Source organism: Amblyomma maculatum, chromosome 2, assembly GCF_055883805.1.
Source record: "Amblyomma maculatum isolate TAMU_Amacu chromosome 2, ASM5588380v1, whole genome shotgun sequence".
In the NCBI taxonomy this organism is placed as follows: Eukaryota; Metazoa; Arthropoda; class Arachnida; order Ixodida; family Ixodidae; genus Amblyomma; species Amblyomma maculatum.
The window spans coordinates 67,513,070-67,532,333 of record NC_139345.1 but is presented as its reverse complement, the minus strand read 5'-3'; the positions used below and the strand labels follow the sequence as shown (position 1 = coordinate 67,532,333).

The 19,264-nt window shown below is 43.5% G+C and overlaps 1 protein-coding gene across 1 annotated transcript in view; it reads right to left on the bottom strand.

Annotated features, from left to right (window-relative positions):
• The window catches only part of LOC146198882 (RNA polymerase II elongation factor ELL-like), a 35,606-nt gene extending 23,051 nt beyond the window's left edge, over positions 1 to 12,555 (bottom strand). Inside the window, exons 1-7 of the mRNA XM_084594357.1 lie at positions 12,390 to 12,555; positions 11,229 to 11,276; positions 5,811 to 6,049; positions 4,629 to 4,663; positions 556 to 706; positions 366 to 436; positions 62 to 218 (exon numbers count right to left, since the gene is read on the bottom strand). Coding sequence (XP_084450483.1) covers positions 62 to 218; positions 366 to 436; positions 556 to 706; positions 4,629 to 4,663; positions 5,811 to 6,049; positions 11,229 to 11,276; positions 12,390 to 12,521 — 833 coding nt within the window. The 5' untranslated portion in view covers positions 12,522 to 12,555. The remainder of the gene's footprint in view (positions 1 to 61; positions 219 to 365; positions 437 to 555; positions 707 to 4,628; positions 4,664 to 5,810; positions 6,050 to 11,228; positions 11,277 to 12,389) is intronic.
• Positions 12,556 to 19,264: the final 6,709 nt, after the last annotated feature.

The following is a 19,264-nucleotide window of genomic DNA, read 5'->3' as shown; positions in this document are numbered from 1 at the left end:
GTGCCTCAAGTGAGTAGCGTGTTCCACAAGCCTAGTTAAATGAAGGGAGTGGTGAACCCACCTCTTGACCAACTCCTGCTCCTCCGGGGTGTAGTAGGGCCAGTCATCACACACCTGATTCCAGGCATGCCTTGCTAAACAGTATGAGTTGTCCTTGAGCACTGCAACTTGGCTCAGCACTGCAGACAGGCCCTTGCGGTCCTGCTCCTTAATGCCCTCTACGCATGTGAGAACAGACAGGCATGCCGTCTGTTGAGGTTTCCAAGAATGCAATGAGAAGACCAAATGGTACTAATGACATTCAGCCGCCCAAGGAGCACATGTCAGCAGCATGGCTCGGAGCTTGGGACTATGGGCACACCCACCTTTCATCAAACGTGCTAGGAGCTCCGGTTTCTTGTATGGCCGCAAGGCAAGCAGGTGGATGACTCTCTCCCTGAGCGGTGTAGCAAGAGTGGACAGATACAGCCTTGATGAGTTCATTCTGAGCCCGTGCACCAAGTTATTCACTTGTTGAAGTGCTTCAAGAAAGCTCGAAAGCATGCGCAGACAAACCGGTAAGATCGACGAACAATTCCCGAGCGGCTTTCATTCATGGACAAGTTGTGGCTTTGCCCGAGTGGCTTTCCAAAGGTCCGAGGAGGTGAGGACGAGGGCTGCCGAGGAGGCACCGAGAGCTGCGGCCGCTTCACCTTCACCTTGCGCCCTGCAAAAAAGACAGCAATGCCACACTTGTTTACACAAGCCAGAAATTAATAAAATTACTGCTAAGAACTCTTCCCCACAACATTATCTAGAAGCTGGGAAGATTTTTTTTTTTTTTTCTACAGTGAAAATGTATCAGCATTATTTGGCAAAATAAGCCAAATAAACTTCGACAGACACCGAGAAAAATGAGGAGGTTCACTACTCACAGCAAAATGTAGTGCACTCCAAGCTCGCACAAGATATGCTTCAGAGTGCTAGTTATTTGGCCCATTTTATCTGGTAGTGCTTTCAAAAGATATATCAATAGATTAACCTGCTATTACAGCTTAAAGGGGTCATGCCATCGTCATCCAATTTACTGCAGTCTTGTAGTCTGATAGATAATACAGAAGCTTAATTTATTCCCGAAATTTGAGCTCGCTAGATGCATTTTTAATTTCGAAATAAGCGACTGAAGTTGATACCGCGAAGCTTCTCCCACTGACAGCGATCAACATTTTGAAATGCTTGGTGACGCCACAGGCCGGCACCGGCCACTGCATCATCTGCTTCTGTGCTGGCTCCGATAGGCTGCCGATATACCATATACCGGTGTTAAGCTGCCGATATACCGGTGTTCGCGCTCGCTCACAATGACCCTAGTGAGCATGTTTCTGAAAACAGAATGCAGACTATAGTGAAGCACGTTTAGTTCTTGCCAACAAATCCACTTTCGGCGTGACCGCTGCTAACTGTCCGATGGCAGCGCTGCCGCGTCGTAAACACCGCCGCAATGGCCGCACCAGCCATGCCTCCTTACGCCGGTGCCAGAAAAGCATGGTAAATTTGTTTTTCTCGTAATAATAGTAAGCCTTAGGAAAAAGATTTAAAGAATGAATGCTTCTTGAGCAATGCTGACCCATACAATGGGAATTGCTGCTCACAGCGACATATCATTTTCCGCCAGTGCAGTGCCCGTGTTTTTGTATCCACTAGCTCTGGCGTTAAGGCTTTGCCAAAAACAATTTCTTTTACTACGAAACAGTGTGATTGAGAATAAGAAAGTTCCATGATCGAGTAGCCAAGTTACTATAAAGAATAATTGATCAGTTACAAAGTGCTGTCCGCTGTGGCTTCGATGCGAAGCAATCTAGGCCTAGCGACGATTAGGGAGAACCAGACGTCCAGAGCTCTGCTGTCCGCCGCGCTTGCGGGCGGCACCGTTGCGGTAAGCTTGTGGCACATGGTACTGTAAGCCTTATGACCATATCTTCTGTTTTCATTATGCAGCTGTGGCCAGAGTTGGGCCTGACAATGATCGAGCAGCGCGAACGATGCTGCTGAGACGGGACGGGATATTGGGTGCCTCGATGCAGCACGCCGAACTACTTCGCTGCTGCGTTGTCTGGTGGTACTCGCAGTTCGTACAAAAGTGCCGTCAGAAGGCACTCAATGCACTGCATTTTTATGTGTTGCTTTCCATTGCTTTTGAGAAGTGTTTCAGTGTACATTGTGTACGCTGTTGGAGCGGGCCAGCTCGTGCACCCTTCGTACCCGGGCGCCAATGTCCATTTGAATCCCAACCACAGATGCCGCTATTTCCTAGAGGGATCGATAAGCTCAGTTTGCGCTGAACACGGTGGCATGACTGCTGCTTGGTCTGCCTCATCCTATGTCGTCACCAGCTGCACCGGTTGCCAGATCAGCAAGCTGTTCCCGAAAAAATAAAATAAAATAGATTTAAAAATATATGCAGCTCCGATGGGGCTGAAACTTTGAGGTTTAGTTGCTTGGCAAATCAGGAATAAGATGCAGTATACAGTTTATATTACAAAATTGCTGCCTTAATCCCTTTAATTTAACTTCATTTCAGCTTTTTCACGTGGCTCACTTTGAAGAAGCACTCTACACATAAGAGTGACTGACTGAGGGCCACATTAGTGGTTAAATAATAACAAAGGCTATTCAAGTTAGGTAAAACACTGTACTACAAAAGTTGCAGTGCAATAAATTTCTTTAACACTAACCAAAAAGCATGCACCAAGAGTCAACAGACACAAGTAACGAGACTAGGCACAGAGACAATTAATATAGGCCTTTCTACTGTTCTAATACTATTGCCATTAACTCAAACTCCTCAATTACGAGCAGCTATCGACGAAAAGCAGGAACATGCCAAACACAGTAGAACCCAGGCATTACAGCAACGCTACAGAAAGGCATACTTGTTCTTTCACAATATTACAATCGATAAATAAAATACAGATTAAAAAGCAGATATCTCCTTAAGTCTCTCACACATTAACAGACTAAAAGGAAGCACAAACCAATTAAATGAACTGTTAAGCTTTGGTCTCATGTGACCAGTCTCAAGCAATAGCATTTAAAGTTTATACAGTCGTGCCCCGTTAATATGGACGACCAGAATTATGGACAGTTTTTCTGGGGACGAAACCTTTTCAATGTATTTATGCCTCGTTAATATGAAAACTCGCTGTCCGGACAATGGACAGGGGAAGAATGCACGCGCCCCACTTGGGCCCATGTATTTTTGTCTCGTTAATATAGACAGTGCTTGAAAAAAAGCAGAGTAGTCCGAACGCAAGTTAAAGAAGGGCGCGCCGCCCGCGAACCTACGCGACAGCCGATACGGCGGGATGCCTGAAAGAGTCCTGTGGGGTTGGAAAGAACCAAAGCCGGCGTGTCGCCGTTTTAAGGGAAAGGGGGGGGGCGGGGGGAGTGCAAGAGCGGAGAGGAGCGTACACAGAAAACTTAGGGCCAGCAGCGCAATGTGTGTTCCATGAAGCCGTTAACGCTTTTCGGTGAGCTCACAAAGTACAGCGACAAAAGAGGCGACGTACGAACACGCAACCCGGACCGGGCGTCCGGCCGGTCCTGGACGCGCTTCCCTCCCATGCTCCTGGTTTTCGTCCTTGTTGCGCTGTCGAACGGCCAAACTTTGCACACTAGGCGGTCCGTATGTCGGCTCTGCTTTGAGTCAACGATGTGGCCTTGACAAGGTCTGAGCTCTTCGTAGTCGGCTAGCCGTCGCTCTAAACTGTACTTCAGCTTGCAGTGTTTGTTTTATGGGAACACATAAAAACGGCGCCAAGAAGATGGGATGTTCGATAGCCCTCTGCATAGCAGATTGCCAGCTTGACTCCTTCGCTTTCTTACAGAAACAGTACAAGGCAAAAAAAGAAAGAATCAGAAGAACGGAAAGGCAGAAAGGTTAACTAGGCAAAAAAGTGCACAGCATCAGGAGCCTGTAGCCCTCAACTTGAGTCTGGCTTTTGGCATGGCGGGAGTTAAACGCAAAAGAACAGAGCTGAACGCAGGCGCGAAGAAATCTGTGAATACAAGCGGCAAAAGCCATCTCAGTCAATCCAAGCTGCGAGGGACTAGTATCGACAGCTCAGCTGTTTCCTCGCCTCAGGAGAATCTCAAGCAGCTACTTAGCGGCTACTTAGCTCAGTGAAGAGCACATTTTGGAAGTGGCGGTGAGTAGAGAATCAGACGCTGATTCATCGCCCAGTGGGGAGTTCGTGCTCGAAAGTTCAACCAACTCAAAGCCCAACATCACGGGTGTCATGGTAAGCGAGTCGCTTCAGACTGCACTAAAATTTTTCGAAGACAACAATGACAAGGATAATGCACTCAAATGTGCCGGTGTTCTGTGAAATTTTGAGTCCAGTGCACACCGTTATGTACAAAAGCAGTCGTTAATTACAATTCTCTTTTCTCAATAAAATCCTTTTTGTTTTTATTCATGACTCGTTATTATGGATGACTCGCTTTATGGACAGTTTTGGTCGGGAACCAAAGTGTCTATATTAACGAGGCACGACTGTACATGTTTCATCTTATCAGCTAGGATTTCTAGCAAGTTCAGCAGTAAAATTTGTCAGTGCATTCAGAGGCTTCAAATCATATCAACTCACCTACACATGGTGACGTCACCTTGATGACTTTGGTACTATGGGACAAACAGAAAGGCTATATGTAAGAAAACTGATACTGAAAACTGAAAGTGAAGAAAATATACCATCGAAAGTGCAGAAAACCAATTAAGCTGATTGAAAAAGTCTGCTCATCTTTTTATTTCAAGCACACTGCACCATTAAATGATGTGCTCAGTACACCAAATGCTATGCTACTCAATGCAATGTACTATACAATAATACCCATGCACTCACTTCTAATTATGGCAGTAGAATGCGCTTCAGAAACAAAAAGTTACAATTAGATGCCACACGGCAAACATGCTCGAAGAGCCAGGGTAGGTATGCTACTTTTTAAACTTGTTTCAATTCATTTGATGCTGCTTGATATGATCTCTTCACACCTTGAGAGCATGAGTTGTAAAGTAACTGTATCGACAGCAAATCTATGACCCAAAGGTTACCAAAATTTAAAAGATCTAAAAAGAGCAGTTTGATTTTACAAAGGTCTGAAGTTATGAAACTGATCTTGTTCCTGGAGTGTATAGAAACTAATTTGGTTGCCTTCATAACCTACTAAGAATAGCGTCAGTGTGACACATGAAACGGCACTCGGAAATACACCTTTCCCAGTGGGCATGCTAGCGTCCACTTCCTGGGAAAATAATACAGCATGTCTGAGGAGGTGTGTGATGAAAAGGTGCAACTACAGTGTTTCCCCACTTGCAACATCAAACAAAGACATCTGCTCTCAAAAATAAACTACTCCACAGATGACACGCAACATTAATTTATCAAACACACACCTGTGTAAAATTATTCGTGCTTCACGGTTACCGACACCATACACACACTCAAGCAAAAAAAATTATTAAAAAATGCGGCGCTTAAATTTGATAACTACCCTTATAAAGCCGCTTGCAAAAGATGAGGCCAGTCAAGCTGCTTTGAAGCAGCTTTTATCCTATCTACCTGAGACCTAGCATAAGTGACTTATTATGGGGAGTAAATTACAACTTGCGTTAACCAATAAGTGTGGCCCTAAAATTTGGTGCCCCTTGACAACGCAGAGCATACAGTTGTTTTGACAAATTTTGCAATGTTAGAGCACTCAACTGTAGTTCTCTAGGCCCATGACAGAAACAAAAGAAGAGGAGGAGGACGGGCAGGTAGTGTACGCACCAGTTCTTTTTGCTCTCCTGTTCCACCACAGCCATTTTGACGCGCGTCTTCTCATAGCTATCCTCGCTGGCGTGGATCTGCATCTTGTGCAGGAGGCAGCCGAGGGACTCGAGGGCCCTCTGACCCATCTGCTGGACGCACTCAAAGCTGCCCTGAGGTGCATCCTTCTCAAGTGTTGAAACCCCAAAGCCAAAGCGCTGCTGCTGGCCCCCTTGCGATGGGCGTGGGACAGTTATCACCTGCATGGCATGACGTGAAGGGCTCGGAATAATGTCACAAGAAGCCACAAGGAACAATGCAACAGTTTCAATAAATTCCCTATACATCATGCGCACAACGGAGTGCACAAAACGACAGTTTATTCCTGTGTGGCAATCTCTACAAAAATCATGCCATAAGTAGGAGGCCACTTTTCAGAACAAGAAATTGCAATATCAAATACAATGAAGAATTTAGCATTCTATATTAAAGATGACCTTTTTGTATTCCAATGACAGAAATCAAATAAATGAAAAAAAAAAGGATATCATCATTTGTCATTTTAATGACGAAATTCATAAAAACAATGGTTGTCAATAAAAAAAAAATGTTTTTAAAACAAATGCAAGAATAATAAAGGTTGTACTACAATGTTATTTTCCATGGTTCAATGCACAACCCAATATATGAAGAATAAGTGCGCAAAGTTTCATTAAGGTATCTATTCAGAGAAAAACGTTACAACTGTTCATGTAAGCCAAAATGGCAGAAAACTGAGTTTTGAGAAAAAGAATAAAAAAAAGAGTTCATATAGCTACATATGTCGTATAGCATTGGCCAAGAGGGTTAAAATTGGCTATGTTTATAGCCAAGGTCTTACTAAGTCTTCTTTCATTAATTTTCTTGTGCATCTGCTCACTTTTTTCCCCTCGCATTTCTTGAGGCATCGATAGAGTGATCACGTAAACAACGAGGTGAAGGCCTAAAAGTACATGCGACTTCGAAAGGGTAGTCTGCAGGCTCAGTTCGCACAGGAAGGCTCCAGCGTACACCACTTACGTGGTTTAAGCATCATGCATCCCGCTTCTGAACGTTTTTTTAAACACAAACTAAAATAGACATTTATGCATGGAAACAAGTGTGATTAAAAAAAAACCTGAAAATTAAGAAACACGAACAAGCAAGACCACGAAAACAGGGAAATATTTCTTTTTATATGTGGAAACTGAAACTGAGTTTGCCAAAATGCTCAGAAGTCTGCTATCTTTGGAATGGTTTTATTATAACTATTATAACTATAAAAATTATAACTCCCCGCTGGGGTGGCGCAGTGGTTACGGCGCTCGACTACTGTTCCCAAGGACACGGGATCGAATCCCGGCCTCGGCGGCAGCTTTTCGATGGAGGCGAAAAGCAAGGCGCCCGTGTGCTGTGCGATGTCAGTGCACGTTAAAGAACCCCAGGTGGTCGAAATTTCCGGAGTCCTCCACTACGGCGTCTCTCATAGCCTGAGTCGCTTTGGGACGTTAAACCCCACAAACCAAACCAAACCAAACCAAACCAAAAATTATAACTTTTGCCAATCATTTAAAAATGATTATATAAAGAGGTAGAATAAAGTTTAATAACAAAATCTGTCCGTAGGTTCAGCAACTTGCAACCCACATGGCCAAAATGAATGCAAACAAAACTAGACATACATGCTTAGAAACAATTATCATTGCAAATTGAAATATTAAGGGGAAGAAAATGCAAGACCGTGAAAACATAGAAAAATATTTCGGTACGTGAAAACCAAAACTGTTAGTTTCGGTTTTGCAAAATGTGCATCGAGTTAAACTTCTACCTCTGGTACAAATTTAGTTAGAAGCATAATTTTTTTGCTAACCATTCAGAAATGATTGTGTAATGTAATAAAATAAAATTAGGAAAAGTGATTTTTTTTTTCCCAAAAATATTGTGCAATTTATTAAAATAAAATTTGGAAAAGTGATTTTTTCTTTAAAATATCCAGTTTTCAAAGTGGCCTCCTACCTTAAGCACACACGTTCCCTTAGGCAGGTCTTAACGGGAAGCTACCGCCAAAACAACGCTGTAGTAGCAAACGAAGGCATGCACACAAATCGCCAGGTACAATTTTTTTTTAAGTAGGAAGATTCCCAACCTGCATGAGGTACAATAAGCCCCCTCAGGAGAACCTTGGTTGTTCTCCAAAGGCTTATACCAAGGTTTATGTGAAACTAACGACATACAATTGCTGAAACGCGACAGGTAAAAACTGCTAAAGTTTGCCATCGTATACTGCTCCAGTGTCTGTTGTGAGTGGTCTCACCAAGCTGAGCCTGAAAATTTATGCAATCGTTGCACTTGCAACAGAATTCTTTATTACACCATATTTAGTATTAAAGGTCACTTAGAATGTTAATGGCCAAAGGTGCAGGTGGGCACAGTTAACAACTCTCAAGCCCATTAAAAGACAACATATGCAATGATCCACCAGCACAGCATCATATGTCAGTTATTGCGTGACAAAGGCCACACTCAATCTCCTATTAACCATGTCCTGTGCAAGCTGGGGCCAATCAGGTCTCTGCATGAGATACCCTACCCATGGCTATTCCTTACTCTTGGTTTCAGGCAGGATATCAGTAACTTGTGTTTGTCCCCAAAGCCCCTTTGCTTCTCATGTCTCACGGTGTTACCCTTATCATTCAAATTTTCCACAGCTAGCTGCGCTGTCCTCAATTGTTTTATTCTAATCCTTTTCAGTCGTCTCCAAGTTTTCAGTCTGCAGGTGAGCAATGGCAAGGTACAACAAATATATACCCAATAATTCAATTTAATTATATAAGAGAAACAGGAAAACAAACAAAGTTGCTTTATGCTACCACAAGGGCAGGTAGAAATTAATGATTTCATTCCCTTGACAGAAATGTTCTGCAGGACAAAGGCCACTTTGCTATACACGCCACAAGTCTCTGCCGTTCGGCTGCAGAGGACGCACACACTGCAGCTTGAACAAGTGGATGCGCAGTTTGTTCTACGTCTTGAGTGCATTGACTACCCCACAGTAACTGCTGAGCATAGGCAGCCTGCGGCTGCATATCAAAATACAATCAAGCTGGCTAGTCACTTCGCTATAATGCACGCACATCCTGCTCCCTCCCTTTGTCACAAGCCTCCAGGAATCTGAAGCTGATGCATCATACCAATAGGTGGTATGCACTGGTGCTCATGTGGCACCCAACTACGCCGCTGGCCGCCATACTTGTGGTGCATGTAGCAGACGACTGCCTCCAATAGCATGCTTTCCTCGCGTGACGCATTCAGATTGCCTTTTGGAACTTGCGAACATGAGAACTGGCTGGCCGTAACCGCACGCGACAGCAGCAAGAAACTAAGTTGCAAACAAGCCTCAGCATGTGTACAAAGAAAAAAAGAGTAATCGCCAGGATGGCTGATTTCGGAGCAGTACTGGCAGGATTTCGTCTGCTACGTGGACTGCATAAACGGCCGCCGGCGACGTAGTTGGGCGCCATGTGGGCTCAGCGCATACCACCTATATAACAATGTCAGCACTGGTAAAATCTCCAGCATACAGGTACTCCTTGCTCTGCAGATGGGAAAATCACGTTCTGAAGCCTGGCACCTATTTTGGAATACAATCAAGTACATTTTTAAGTACAAATTTTAAATTGCTTCAAGTCAGCAAGGCATTACACAGTTTTTGAGAGCCTTCACAATGAGTTAACCAAGGAGAAAAGACTATAAGAGGATCTTAAGAAAAAAGCACCAGCCGTGTCGTGTCTTCCTCTTCTGTCCCTGTTTTTTGCACTGTTTCTACTTTTACTTAAGATGAACCACCGGCTAGCCCACACCAAGATTTTGATCGATTAAAGGGATAGCAAGAGTGTGAAGGCTTGGAGGATAATATACAACTGGGTAATGTGCTGGAAAGTTGCCAAAGAAGGTGACCGATGGGTCACGAGAAGCAAGTTGCAGTTGGCCTGTGTTAGTGGGACAGCATTTGTGAGAATGTAAATACCATGAAATGATACTGGCCAGTTTGAGCATAGTTTTCTGACAAATCAACATCACATATTAACAAAAAGCAGATGTTTGCAGCGCAGATATATAAAATCAGATCACTCTAATTTGGAACTCGTACTTCAAAGCGCACTCAGTTAAAATATTTTTGTTTTAAACATGAGGTTCCATCACGATTTGCATAACAAATATTTTGAGGTATCTTGAAAGCACTTCTCCATGCAAAATACCTAAGAATGTTCTGAAACAAGTATGAGAGATGCAGAACATTTTCGCTTGGTGCAAGAACAAAAATCAACTGGGAAGCTTTCATTTATTTATGAAATTGCATTGAAAAGGCAGGTCTCCTAAGCTTCAGTGGCACTTCTCTTGCTGCCAGCCAGTGCCAGGAATCATCAGGCATAACAGAATGCACTCAAGCTATGGACAAAGCTTCTGGCACTGGCAGCTTTTGCTGGCATGACAACCAATACCCCAGTGACTCAACGAAAATGATTCACATGTGGAAGGAAGGCAGGGGGGACGCACTGCAGAAAGAGAAAACAGGGGGAAGCAGGTCCTGCTCCTGTTGCCGAGCGACTGCAACAAGGAAGACGACGCCGTCTCGCGCGCGCGCTCGCCCAAGTAGGTTAGGAATTTGGCCCCATTTCGTACACACGCACACACAGGCACGCGCGCGCACCAGGCGGGTGCGCTGAACGCGCCGGTCCGACGGCTTCGACGGTGGGGGCCCCGCTGGCTGGTTTGGAAGGCGGCACTGCGCCTTTTCATCTCTCGCGCGGACGACATGGACGACGCGCGCGCTCACGCGGCTCTCTGCCACACACACACGTATGGGGGAGGTGGGGAGAAAGGGGGGACGCCTGTTGATAATCGTTTAGTGGCCGAGTCTCCTCTCGCGCGGCCCTCTCACTGCCCTGCTCGGCTGAAAACGATCGAGCCCGCTTCTCAAGGAGCTGATGGGGCCAGCGCCACGGCTTTGCAAGCTGCGCTCAGCGCCTGGAAAAAGCGCAGCGTCCTTGAACGAAACCTGTCCCTTGTCAAGGCCGTAGCAGCAGCGGCGAAAATCCAAAACTGCCCAGCGTCAAATGAACTCTTGCGATGCAAAGAGCTTTGAAGCAACTCTCTCTCTCTGTCAAGAACCCCCTCTTTTCGTTCTGCTGCTGCAGGTCTTATCCGGTCCTTATCCCCTGCCACTACCCGCACTCAGCTCTCTGGGGTCACCCCAGCAAGCCCGACCAAAGAGGAACGGCTAGCAGAGCGGTCAGAGGCCTTGTTTATGATGTTCGTCACTGGTTTCCCTAGCGAGCGGACACCGTGCAGTGCATTCAAATTAGACGACGGCGCGAAGTGTACACATCGTCGACGAGCCCAACAGAAAATCTCACTCACCCCTTGGTTTCCGTCGAACTGTATTGACGGCTTCTGCGTGCATCCTCCCTGTGGAGAGAATTGACAAGAAAATCAGTAACGTGCCACGCCAGCAGCGGCAAGCGACCGCTGCCGAAAACTTAAACCTGTGCTAGTAGCTAATGCGGCAATCGCAAACGCGCCAAGAACTATACACCGCACTCACGCCGGAAAACAGTGCCAAGACGCACGCACTAGAAGCCTGCCGACGGATCACGACCGATCAGTTTGCAGGATACGAAACAACGTCGCCTCAAAATACATGCAATAGTAACTATCACGGAATGCAGTCGCGTTGACGACGATGGTCGCAGCGATGACGGCTGCCTGTGTTCTCACGTGAGGCAATCTTATCGAGCCTCTATCAGCCCCGAATTGCATATACTGCCGCGGTGAAGATCGGGCCACAAAAGCGGGAACAGTTATCGCAAGATGCAAAATAAAAAGAATGAAGCACCTGCTGTCTCGACGCGCCGACAACAAAAATGTCCCAAGTGCGTAAAGGCAGTGCTCGCTCTGCCTTCGATACCCGAAAAGGAGGTTACGGCTGGCTCGGGTTCAGACAGCTCGCCGAAGAACCTGTGCCACATGCACTTCAACGTTCAGACGGAGAGGCAACGTAAACGCAACTGAAAGCAGTAGCTCACAGTGCGGCAAGTCAAAGCCCAATACGTGGTAGCCCAGCAGCGTCTGCTCAGCCAGCACTCGGGCACTTGAAGACTGCCACGGGCGCAGAGAGAAAAAAAAAAAAAAAAAATTCTCCTGTCAGGTTTAAGCAGCACATAGATTAAAGCCTACAGAGTTTGCCGGGACCAAAGATGAAATGGTCGCAACACGACATGCTGGAAGGACAAAACTTTTTGCGGATATTTTTAGGTGGCGTAAGGCGAGACAGGACTGAAAAGGAGACAGGCGGGCAACGTCAGACCACAAGTGCCGGAGCATGCAAATGTACCAATCAATATAACAGTGACAGAAATGCTGTAAATGTCACAGCCCACATGACAAATGCAATAAAATGTAGCAAATATCACAGAACACCATTGCAAGCACAAATAATCGGTTCCAACAACAGCTGTTTCGCCGTCCACCGCCACATCTGGCCAATAAAACAAGGCAGGAATGCAAAAAAGATGTACTGACCTTGTGTTTTAAATATTCCTCAATGGACCTGAGGGCTGAATCGGTAAGTTTAACGAATATTAGTGTTTTATTTTTAGAATAGTTCCCCTGTGAAGACAGACCATACTGGCTCCCTTCTATAAGCGCCGCCATTTTGGCCTTTCTCGCTGAACATCTGATCCCATGATGCAACGCACGGTCCTGCGCGTAATTCTGACGTCACAAGCGCGCCAAGGTATCGCACAAGACAGCGTTTCGCAAAAATACTTTAAGCTCAGTATGCTACAGAAGGAGTTCAATACCCTATATCTGCGCCGTGACAGTGTATTTATTTGTCCTAGCAATACAGTTTGAAACATTATCCAGGAAGTAAACAATTCTATAAAACCGAAACCAAGCCGAAACTGTCGGTTCTTTGTTGATTTTCAAGCAATAAAATAAAGGCGGAGACTGGTGACACGCACCGTGGCACCAGTAAAACGCTGCTGCCACGCACAAAATACGTCACCCTACGTCATCATAAACTAAGCAAAAGAAAAAATGTGCGCAACAGCAAGTGAAACATTTATAATACTTATTTATAACTTAAAATTGTGGCTTAAAATAAGTTATTGTTCATTTTCTTAATAATTTTAACTTATGTAGGTATCGGCGGCGTTGGCGCGTTGGTCATGGCGTTGGTCGCGCACTTGTACTCATGGCTTATTTCCATGCCTATTTCAGTCGAAGCGTTTCGGGTACTCATATATCAAATCCTCCTCGCTAATCTCCTGGATTTGAGAAATCCGCGCTTGGTTGCTACAATCAAGCACGGAGTTTGGACGCGCTTGATTGGGACGTACAGTTGCAGACGAAGTTTTTCTCGTGTAGAGCAATTCGCTCTGGGCTTCGGGTTCGGCTGTGCATTGTGCGCTTCATTCGACGCAAGGGAATTAGGCTCCCCGTGGGCTGCTTATCTCGTTGTTCTGCCGAAAGTATTCCGCCTTCAAATGCGCAGTTGGTGCAGTGTTCTGTTCCATAGCTCTAAGGCTGTACGTTATGGCACTGCATTTATTTACCTCCGAATTCCTTTTTTGCAGTCAGCTAGGCTACGCGTTTGCAATTAATAATTCAGTGTTTAATGTATCTGATAGAGACAGGAAATACAGACTGTATGGCCGATTAATATCGCTTGTCAGAAAGAAACTGCAGGCAGCAACAGCTGGTGAATATTCGAGGTTGCTTTGGTTGCCTTTGGTACTTATATGAAACTATATATGTATGACCGCGAACTGGGTTTGCATTATGGCTCAGCAGTGTGGCTGATCAATCTGTAAGTCAGAAAAAACGGTACATAATACAAACTCCTGTTTTTGGAAGGTGCAGTTGTGCCCTGTATCTCAATTAACTCAGCAGTTTTCGTGGAGCCTCCCCGCCCATACTTCTATAGTTTCCATCTTTCAGAGATTTGTTCAAGTCAGTGCAGTGGCATCGTCTTTTGACTTGTTATTATGTGAAAGTTGCGATATGGGCAGTATGGTATGGGCGATATGGGCAGTCAAGAAAAAAAATGATTTTCAGTTGAGGTTCGCAGTTGCAAAATTTCTAAATATGCTTTTGGCACAGACTCGAAGCACCAGTTTGAATAAATTGAACATTCCAATTAGGCAGTTCAGCTAAGGCTTCCAGTTTTAATGCTTATTTTGCTGGCACTGACCTGAAATGGCCTAGCACATTGGACCCTCCTCTTGCATTCAGTGGCAGATCTCCATGGAGTCAGAGTTATTTCGTTTAATCACAACTTATGTGGTTATAGAAATTATGCAAACTACACAGCAGTTTAAGTTGTAACATTTTTTTATTGAATGTTCAACGGGGCCTTCCAATTGAATATCCGAAGTAAGTGCCAATCAGAAGTAGAGAAACCATTTGAGCTACCTGATTACATTCACAAGTCCAGCTGGCATGTCTTAATCTATTTCATTCCTAATTGACACTTGGTGTCTTTTATCCTGGGGTAAATTGGCAGCACACTTGGCAAAGTTACTGTTCAAAAGCAATTAAATTACATTACCAATTACTTGCTAAGCCTTAAAAATATAATGAAATTGCTAAATACTGCTCCCAAAAAGTAATGACATTACCATTACTTCCGCAGAGCAAATTCCTTCTCATTAATTACTGTCTGGATTTCATCTGTATATAAATAAGTAAAGCTTGTGAACAAAACCTCTCCAAACACTAGAGCACATTCTTTCATCTTCTCATCTTCCTGCCAAATTCTATCCAGTAAGACTATTCCCTCCCCTTTTCCTACAGAACAGGCTATTAAAAATATGAGACAATGGCAACAAAAACAATCGTGGTCAAACCCGCCGTGAACATTTCCGCCTGTCTCTTCCCCCAAACCCCTTGTTTGCCCGTGATGGCAAGTGTAACCAGGCGCCACTGTGCCTATAGCCAGTATGCAACAGTGAGTGCTACTGCACACTTTCAACTAGTTTTGACCTTCTACCATTTTGCACCATCTGACACTTCGATAAACCCTCAACGCCTTAGATGTATACCTTCTGCTTAGAGAATGGTTGTGATCCGGAGAAACAGGGCAGGTCTGAGGCCTTGAACATGTAGTTCTACTCAATTCTGTCTTTTTTTGCTTATCATGATCACTGTGGGACAGGCTTGCTGCATGTCATTACTGTTTTCTTGGCATCGTACCGGGAGTACATAGTATGAAGTATAGAAACAGCAGTGAGTCACTTTAATAAAAGTAATTTTGAAATGAATGAATTACTTTCAGTGCTTAAAGTCTGGCTCTATCAGAGACTCTAGAAATTTGAGCGCAATTGTTGAGGAGGAACTAAGAGGGTGAGAGAAAGGGCTGGCGGCCTTTGCACATGTTTCTATTTAAATGAGAGAAATTATATATACATATATATATATATATATATATATATATATATATATATATATATATATATTAAGGAGGTTTTTGTGATCATTTTATGACATGCACCTGAAAAAGTGATCCCTGCACTCTGCCAGCATGATCGATGATCTGTGATGTAAAGCAGCTTATAGTGAAACAACAAAGTGTCAGCACTTGTAACATATGCAGTATTTCTTTAAAGCACTTTATATAGAAAGTACAATCTTAATTGCACATTAAATGTAAAATCAACTAAGAAAAAAATATATGTATAATTTTTACACTTCAAGTGAACGCAATGAAAATTAGCAAAAAATATTGTAACAGCTACCAGCTTGGTTTGTCTGGTGACAAGTGCATCATCTGAATAATATTGCATGAGCATATTGACAATTTGCTCAGCTAGTACCAAAACACAGTGCGAACCGGCAAAACCGAAGAGATGGCATGTGAAAATACCTTAATTAGTTCCAGCCTCTGTGTAAAGGGACTAACTTTTGTTTTCTTCATCACAGGTTTTAGAAAATTCGAATTCTTACTAAAATTAAGTAATAATTCTTACAAAAACTTGCTGCAAAATTTTTTAACAATCATAAGCATTCTCTGATTGCCACTGAAAAGAATAAAATTCGAGGACACTTTGGCGACTAAAGTGATGAAAGGCGAAAGCCTGAGTGCTGCATTCTGCTACGGGACTGTTGCGCATGTAGCGATGAGTGCTGCTACAAGTAAAGCGAGTGACTACTCTTTCACATTCTGCAAGTGCATTTATTCAGTGCATTCTGCTTGGCAGCGCAGTGACAAGATCGCGCTCCTTGCATCTTTGCAGTTGTTCTACATTTACTGTTGTGTGGTTGATTTTACCAGGTGTGTGGCATTAATTAGTAATTATGAATGAATTAGGCATTAATGTGTAATTAGTAATGAAATAAACAATAAGTCATTTATTTGCAGTTAGCCATTAATTGATTAGTAAACAGTCATTGATTGCCATATGGCCATATAAGCCACGCATTCGCGCATACTGTGGTGGTGCTCTGTGATTGGTCGAGACCTCCATGATGTCATCCTGTCTCGGCCGATCAGAGCTGCCGCAAAAGTGTGATACTTTGGTTGACGACAACGATGAGGCAATAAAGGCCTTTGCCAAACGGATGCACCTGCTTCATATTCGTGCAGTGCTGGACACCGGATATATTCAAGTGCGGGGGGTCTCAGACCTCTCGTAAAAACTGATGAGGGTTCTCGGACACAATGACACCCCCCTGACTTTAAGTGATAATCTTATCATGTATCTAAAATAATAATGTGAGCTATTGCACCTTTATTGTAATGCTAGTGTAGTGCATCTGGCAAGTATATTCCCACTGAAATCAGGGCTAGTAGCTGGTAATCGATATGCCTCCAAGAGCAAGTGTATGATACCTTGCTTGTGACCATTGATGAGATAGAAACTTCAAAAAGGCTTGAAATAGAATCTAAGACAGCAGCAAAGGTAGGAAGAGAGCCTAGTGGATTAGTGAACCAGCAGGAGCTCAAAGGCAAGATATCCAACAGTTAGTTGTAAAGGAATAAATTACAGAAAAAGATATATGTAACAAGGGGACCCAGATAGCCAGGTGGGCTGGTGAAGTAGATAGCTTGTAGGGATAAAGCAGTTTACACTGGAGAGGGTTAGTTGGAGAAAAACTATAGATGCCTTTGTCCTAGCTGTATAGTGAATGCGATTATGCTAATGATATGTAACTTGAAACTTACATGCCCTGGAGAGGCATGCTGTGTTGAACGTTTTCATGCCTAAGAGAAACTGAGATATTTAATGTTTAAAACATCTGCATTGTACCCACATATATTTAATACAAGCTGTTTTCATAGGCAGCTGAATTTGACACACATTTAAGGTGGCGCACATATCAAGCACATTAATTTGAGTGTACTAAAATTGCCCTTAGTAACTAGGTTTATGTCGGTTATCCCCCATGAAAATAGACACCTAGTATACTTTGTTCTAACGTACCCATATCAGCTGGAAAAGCATATTTCCAGCTGAATTTCTAGCTGGACGGCCATATTTTTCAGCTGGAAAAAAAATGATATTCCAGATAAAGGCTTGACTGGAGGTGTAAATTTTCCAGCTGGAAATCTCAAAATTCCAGCTGGGCATGCATGATTTCTGGTTCTATAATCTAGCAGGAAATAGATGCCATTCCAGCTGGAATTGCTTTTTCCCAGCCGGAAATCACAGTTTTCTAGTTGGATAATTTCGGTACACGGTTCCATAATCCAGCAGGAAATGAGTGTTTTTTTTCGTCTGGGATGAGCTTTAACATCCTAGAGCGGCTCAAGCTATGCGACATGCTGTAGTGGAGGGCTTCATAAATTTTTACCATTTGTGCACGATTCGCATAGCACATGGACACCTCCAAGCAGTCTCCACAGCCGTGAATCGATCCCATATTCTTCAATAGAGCAGTCGAGCACCCAATCACTGAGCCATCAGGTTGGAGCGCTATAATACTTATACTTACCATGTGGATAGTATATAGACATACGCATGATCAAATGAAAAAAAAAAAAAAACTGAAGTTATCTATAGGCGGCAAAATGGAACTGCAGTTTCACTTCACTAGCTGTACTATGCATGTTCTGCAGCATACAGTTTTACTGATTCTGACAGAATGTATATGATAATATCGATAGTATTAATTGGTAACTCATGGATGCATTTAGAAACACTGAGCTTTGTTCACCACATGATGCAGCATATAACTACAGTAGAACCCCGCTGTAATAAACTCGGATATAGTAAAGTGAAACTGAAGTCCCAGTCCATCTTCCATAGACAGCTGTACTTTTTCCCCCCTTTATGTAAAGATAATTTTGGTAAAAATCGGTTATAGTAAAGTGGGCCTGGCCGCGGCGACGACTCCCAAGATATGACATCGCCGCCCGCGTACTACCTAAAATCACGAGGAAAAAAAAAAAAATATATATATATATATATATATATATATATATATATATATATATATTTCAAGACAAAAATAACACCGAGTGTCTTTTCAAGTGGCTTTACCACCAGACTTAGCAGTATTCAGAAGAAGCCTACTTTACAAAGGCCTTGGAGCCGTGAGGGAAAGCACGCAGCGCGTAGGGTAAAAAAGGAAAAAGCTGTCTACAAACATGGAAAGGAAGCGGCGCGGTCCGTTCAGAGAGTAAAGGAGAGTAAAAGTGTACCAAGAAATAGTTAAGGAGAAGAAACGGGCGAACATTCCCAGCACTGTGCAGCAGAAAGCATGAGGCAGCGGTGGCAAGAAGTGAAGGTGCAGCGTGTGTAGTTTTGCAGCACTTGACTGCCACTCTCATTTATCATTTATTGCCTTTTAAAAGACAGAAATAGCAAAATGTGACGCCATGTTCATGCAAGGCTCTGATTTTCACTTGAAATCAAACTTGGTTGTATTCGTAGCCACATCCTCATTCTTTATAGAGGTACTTCCACTAGATGTAAAAAATTTTGTAACTGAAAAAAATTGCATGAAGACATGATAAGGGAGGGATGGAAGCTATTTTAGAGTGTTTTTTTTTTTCATTAAGCAACAAGACATGTTCATTAAGTGCCCATTCAGCTACTAGACAGCATCTTCAGGACCATGTCATCACCAACAACTGATATAGCAAAGACCCTGATGCTATAGTGGCTCATACAGCAGTCAGCTCAACCGCCAGAATGTGTTAATGTGAAGATATGAAGCAATTTGAGAACAAATTTTGTGTTCCATATGACAAGAAATGAAGCTCATTAATGTAGTAGATTGAACATGTTTGTGTTGTATGAAGGGATGACAGCACACAAAAATGGATAGGGGCACATATAGCAACAAACGACAAGATGAGCACTCATTTGTCTGGTCATTCCTTTAAGAAAAGGAATCACGAATTGTGTCTTCATCATTTCTGAGCTGTTCATTCCTGTCTGACAAGGTTT